This window comes from Hippopotamus amphibius, chromosome 4, assembly GCF_030028045.1.
Source record: "Hippopotamus amphibius kiboko isolate mHipAmp2 chromosome 4, mHipAmp2.hap2, whole genome shotgun sequence".
Lineage (NCBI taxonomy): Eukaryota > Metazoa > Chordata > Mammalia > Artiodactyla > Hippopotamidae > Hippopotamus > Hippopotamus amphibius.
Window position 1 is genome coordinate 160,881,117 of NC_080189.1, and position 6,000 is coordinate 160,887,116.

The 6,000-nt window shown below is 54.0% G+C and overlaps 1 protein-coding gene across 2 annotated transcripts in view; it reads left to right on the top strand.

Moving 5' to 3' along the window:
- The window catches only part of JDP2 (Jun dimerization protein 2), a 38,689-nt gene extending 33,061 nt beyond the window's left edge, over nt 1-5,628 (top strand). For both annotated transcript variants that reach the window (XM_057733814.1, XM_057733813.1), the window contains exon 4: nt 4,598-5,628. In XM_057733814.1, coding sequence (XP_057589797.1) covers nt 4,598-4,783 — 186 coding nt within the window. In that variant the 3' untranslated portion in view covers nt 4,784-5,628. The remainder of the gene's footprint in view (nt 1-4,597) is intronic.
- The last annotated feature ends 372 nt before the right edge of the window (nt 5,629-6,000 follow it).

Below are 6,000 nucleotides of genomic sequence, written 5' to 3' on the forward strand. Positions count from 1 at the left end.
GGGACAGGCCTGGAGGGGTCCCCACCAACAGCCAAAGCAAAGGCCAGAGATGAGAGGTATTGTTTAAGGATGCAGGGAAGGGATTGAAAAAAGGCCCGTGTGGCTGGAGCTTAGAGTCCAGGGAGGGAATGGGGCCGCAGAGCCTTCACGCGTCAGGTGATGCCTGTGCTGGGTTGTCTGGGGCAATCCAGGCTTATGCCTGTTGACCTGGCCTCATTATCAACGCACCTTCTTTCACTCTCACGCGTGTCCCCATTAGGATGACGAAGTGTGTGGTCATGGAAAGCCTTGGGAGGGTTTCGGGAGGACAGAGACACACCCTGTCGCAGTGGCTGCAGCGTGGCGCACGGACGGGGGAGCCGAGGATAGAGTGGGAAGACCAGTTATGTGGCGGTGGTGTGGTCCTGGTGAGAGGAGAAGGCAGCTGTGGACCAAGAGAAGCACATGGCCTCGAGGAGGGAGGTTTGGGCAGATCTGTCGGGGCCCAAGCCCAACACCCCCTCACCCCCATGCTCCCCTCCTCCCCTCTGGCCTTGAAAGCTGAGGCCCGGTGTGAGGTTTAGGGCCTGAAGGCAGAGGCTGTGTGGACAGTGAGTACCTGAAGACGTGGGGGATTCTCTTGTAACTTATTTTTTAAGCAATCAAAGGCCCGGAGGTACAAAGGGATATGTATGTGTATGTGCACACACACACACGTGTATTTGCACACGTGTACACACATATATGTATAATATAAAAAGCACCCTCCTATCCTTGACCCTGGACTCAGATCCAGCCTGGGAGGTTCCTAGAGCATCTCAGAGTTCTCCTGCCTAGACCAGCCGAGACCCTGAAGGAGGCAGGATGCGGGCCTTTGGGTGGGTCAGATCCATGCCCTGCAGGCCCCAGGGCCACCTCAGTGCCTCTGCTGTCTGCATTCAGGAGCAGCAGCTCCTCAGTTCCCCCCAGCTGTACGGCCGGGCGCTGTGCCTGCATGGTGCGCTGGGTGTGGGCAGCAGTAACGCCGTCTCACGCTCCGATGGCGCTCCTTGCTCTTCATAGCCACTCTCTGCTCGATGGTCACGGAGACTCTGGGAGGAGGCAAGGCAGCCCCGTTGCACTGACGGGAATTCTGAGACTCAGAGGGATTAAAGTTGCTTGAGGTTATACAGTGGCTGAGTCAGGACCGGAACCCAGAGCTTCCTCTCTGCTGCCCAGCCCTGGATTCAGGTGCCCAGGCTCAGGGACTTGGGAATCCCGTTCACAGCAGCAGAGTCAAGATTTTAATTCAGGCAGGGCTTTTGGGCTCAGAAGTTGGGAAGTGGAGCTCTGTGTTAAGTGCATTATAATAGAGTCAGAGAATCTTAACGCTTCAAGTCCCCTGGGCCAATCATTATATTTTCAGGAGGTGGGGTTGGGGGGGTTGGGACTGAGGCCCAGAGAAGGGAAGTGATTTGGCCAAGGGCACCCAGCCCCTTTCCCTGTGTTTTTTCTACTGCCTTCGCTGACCACCGTGGAGGAGACAGAACCTCCTTCACTTGCATTAATTCCATTCTGAAACAACAAATGGTTTCATTTTCTCCAGGGCAATAAATATCTACCAGAGGCAAAAACGATAAAAATGCAAGCAGAGCTATTCACTTCATAATTCAGGTGAGAAGATCCTAGCCCACGTTCCTGAATTTATTAGGAAAACAGATCAGGTAATTGCTGTTCTAAAACCACAAACCACTTCTACAGTCATGGTTAAAAAAAAAAATTTCTCTGAACTCAACTTACACAGTGAATAAATATGTAGCACCTACGAATAAAACAGAAAATAAAACGAAAAAGCGGTTCTAGTCTGACAGCCAGACTGTCAGAGCTCAGGATGTTCCATGACGTACCGTACATTTTCAAACCAGCAGAGTGTCATGCCTGTCTTATGATGAATGCACAGGGAAGCAAGGTGTGACACACCCACTTGGGCTTTTTGTGCAATACAAGATGTTCACAGGTAAGGTGGGTTTGACATGCAGTCTTTTCAAGGACGAGGATGTATGTGCAGGGCTGCTGGACCCTGCCCCTCGCATGTCCCGTTCTAGCTTCCACTCACTGTACAACCCAGCCCCTTCCTTGCCCTCCCCACCGCTCTCCAGAACAGCTCCCACCTCCCCGCTTCCTTGGACCCTCCCCCAGGCTCACAGGCAGCCCTCTTCCCGGCCGCCCATTCTGCAAATGCAGGCAGTCTCCAAGACCTGCCAAGTTCTCTTGGAAATGGCCTCCTCCTCTGCTTCTCCTCCTTCTTGTCTTCATATTCCCTTGCTCATGGTTTAAAGTAAAAATTCTTTAAGCCTCCCTAACCCTTTGGTTTACAAAGTGCTTTTCCCACGCGCAGTTCTTTAATCCCCCCTGATCACCATCTTTTTACAGATGAGATAACTGAGGCTCAGGGACGTTAAGAAACTTGCTCTTGACTGATTCCAAACCCCTCCAGCTTTCCCAAGCCTGACTCTAAACCCACCTTCCCAGCTTTGTACCCTAGTATGTCCTAAAGTGACCTGTGGTCACAATGGAGGATTTTTATCTCCTAAACACATCTTAAACTTTCCCATGTCTGTGTCCTTGTTCACTCAGGGCTTGTTTCTTGAAACGCTCCCCTCACTCCCACCGACGTTCTCTGCTCAACCAGAGTCAACCCGTTTTTCAAACCTAAGGTCAGATCCGGCCATTTAGCCCACTCACTCAAGGTTTTCTAGACCCTGGATGGCTGATGGGCACATGACAGGCTCTGTCTTGCTATATGGATTCTTCTTCCCCTTAGAGTAGAAGCTGCACAAGATCTGTGTTGGGGGCTTATGGGCCTCTGGACCCCCTAGAGGATTCGCTGTACACAGCAGGTCATCAGCACACGCTCGTGGGTGGGTGGATTGAACTGAGACTCCTGGAGGGAGAGGCTGAGACGGTTTGAAGTTGGAGCTAAAGCCTTGACTGGGGAGAACCAGATGGTCAGAGACATTCCCAAGGTCACCAGCTTGTAGACCCAGTGAGCAGGCAGCTAAGGTTAGCACCAACCTGCCCCAGACTCATGGTTTCAGGTGGGGTCCCTCCTGGCCCTCAGAGATGCTCTACTCTCGGAATTCCGAGAACCATGGACCAGGCTGGCCTCCCGGTTGCGCCTCATCCTGCTGAATCCAAAACCACCCTAGCTGGCTTTTAATATTTTCCCCCTGAGCATTTTTTCCTTCTTTGAGGCTGTTCTCCCTCAGCATCTGGTCACAAGGACTGCACATCTCAGCAGTTCTGAGTCCCCAGCGCTGTGCTGCCTCTGCAGAGACGAGCACAAGGAACAACTCAGTCAGCCCAGCTGGTGTGGGGAAGACAGCAGCCCTGGGGCCCCGGACACCCCAGAGGGAGGCTGCCCGACAGGGCCCCCAGGCGGAGCTCCGGGGTCCCCAGCAGGGCCACTCAGCCCATCGCAACCACAGCCTACTCTCTGCCTGATGCAGGTTGCCTGGCCTCGGCACCGTGGACATTGTGGACTCGATGGTTCTTGTTGGGGGGTCCTGTGCATTGAAGGGTGTCTAGGAACACCCCTGACCCCTACTCACTGGATTCCAAGAGCACCCTCCCCAGTTGTGACAACCAAAAATGTCTCCAGATGTTGTCAAATGTCTCCTGGGAGGCAAAATCGCTTCTAGTTGAGAATCACTGGCCTCAACGTTTGCCGGCCGATGCGTCAATTCCAGCCTCCAAACTGGTTCTATGTTTTTAGACAGAGTCCACGAAATATCATTCAGGCGCTTCTGTATTTTGGTGTGTTGACCCCCCGAGCCTTGAATTGGTGTGCCTGTCTCCTATCCTTAGGAACACGTAAACCCACCCAGATCAAATCAGCACTCCTCCCTTGCCCTGGAGCCTCACCACCTGAGCTGGAAGTTCTCTGGAAATCTCACTTGAGATCTGCTTCAGACCACATGTTGGATCCAGAAGCATGACTGTTGATTGCCTCCCAATGGGCAAAGATTCTAGATAACAGGGGATAAGGAAGAGGCTGTTTCAATAATTATAGACGGGTAACCAGGAAGCACGTATGTCAGGAGAAAGTACATGACCACACTAGGCTTGTAGGTCCCACAGGCCAATCTATCCCCAACATACGTTTATCATACATAAAGCACTTTGCCATTGCACTGCCATCCTGGGCCACCTCGAACCCACCCGGGGACCCTCCGTGCTCTGGATCCTCTTGGCCTCCATTCTTCTCTTGCGCTGAGGCCCTGAGAGGCAGGAGAGTCTTTGGCATATTTGAGCAACAGCAGGGAAGCCACTGGCTGGAGTGGATTGAGTGGGGGAAGGGGGCAGGCCATGAGCCAGGCTGGCCCCAGAACATAAGCTGGGCTCATCCCACTAGCAACACAGGCCAGTGTCCCAGGCGTGACGGGCACGGCCTGAAGAAAGTCAGTTGCCCCGAGGGACCACCCAGTAGCAGGTTCTGTGCTTCCTCCAGTGGGAAGCGGGCAGGCAGAAAACAGGCAGATGCCAGCCTGGAGTGCCCTGTGCCTACCTAGAGGGAGATCCTCTCCTGGGAGCTGGTACCCGGGGAGAGCGTAAAGCCCATCTCTGTTTTCGCACGCAGGAGTCTGAGCGGCTGGAACTCATGAACGCGGAGCTCAAGACGCAGATCGAGGAGCTAAAGCAGGAGCGACAGCAGCTCATCCTGATGCTGAACCGGCACCGCCCCACCTGTATCGTTCGGACCGACAGCGTCAAGACGCCCGAGTCGGAAGGCAACCCGCTGCTTGAGCAGCTAGAGAAGAAGTGACTGTGGGCTGGGAGGAGGGGGAAGAGGAGGCGGAGGCGGAGGAGGAGGAGGAGGAGATGGCAAGAGGGAGGAGGAGGAGGGCACCAGAGGGCCCTTCCTGCGTGAAAAACTTTACAGCAAGGCTCAGCACAGCCAAGTTGGCCGGGCTTTTTTGTGAAACCCAAATCAGCCACACAAGGGGACGAGCAGGCTGACGAAACCCAGAAGGACCAAGCGCTGAGACCAAAGTAGACTTGAGGCTGGGGCTGTCCTGCTGGGGCCCAGCTCAAAAGAGGCAGGACAGAGGCACCCGGGCCAGAGAGGCACCCCGCCAGGCAGCCTTGGGTACTTCTCCGGCCTCTCTGCCAGGGCACCCACCCCAGGGACTTCCGAGCAGCCAGGAAAAGCCATAAGTTGCAACCAAATGTGGCTGAGGATGGAACTGAGTGACACTGCCATCTGCCTGCCCCAGCCCTGACCCCTGACCCTGATGCGAGGCCGGAGAGGGCCGTGATGCGGGGCCCAGCGTGGCCCGCCCGGGAGTGGCAGCGGGTGCGCCCTCGCCGGCCCTGCTGGAGTTTGCTGTGGGCACGAGGCGCGGGCGCCCTTCCAAAGCACATACTCACTGAATGTTTACAGACTGGCTGTCCTGGCAGGGCTTTCAACTGCACATGTTTTTTATACTTTCTTTTTTTTTTTTTTTTAATATTTTTTACAAAAAAAAGATTTTATACAAGCAATATATATATGGATTTCTATAATCACTCGATGTGATACGGTATAAATATGCTATGGTTTGTTTGTTACGAACAGATACCCAGCAGTTATGGCGGTTGTGTGTAACTCCTAAGTACTGTAGTCTCTGGGTGTTGGGGGGTGGCCGGGGAGGGGGTGGGGTGCGTTTCCATCCTGGTAAACCCTTCATATAACTCAATCCTGTATCGCTCAGTAAACGTTACTCTTACTTACCCAGCCGCCTCTTGTGGTGTCTGCCCAGGGAATGGGTGCGAGGCACACTTGGTGACCTCCCGGTGTGCAGTGTCGGAGAATATTTGGAGCAGCTGCCGTGGGCCCTTGGTTTTCACAACAGCCCTCCCGGGTAAGTAGTTACACGCCCACTTTATAGATGAGGAAATCGAGGCTCAGAGAAGTTAAATCTGTAGTACTTACCTCTTTCATTCACGTGACAAATGTTTCCTGAGCGCCAGCTGGGGGTGTGCCAGGTTTGCTACAAGGGG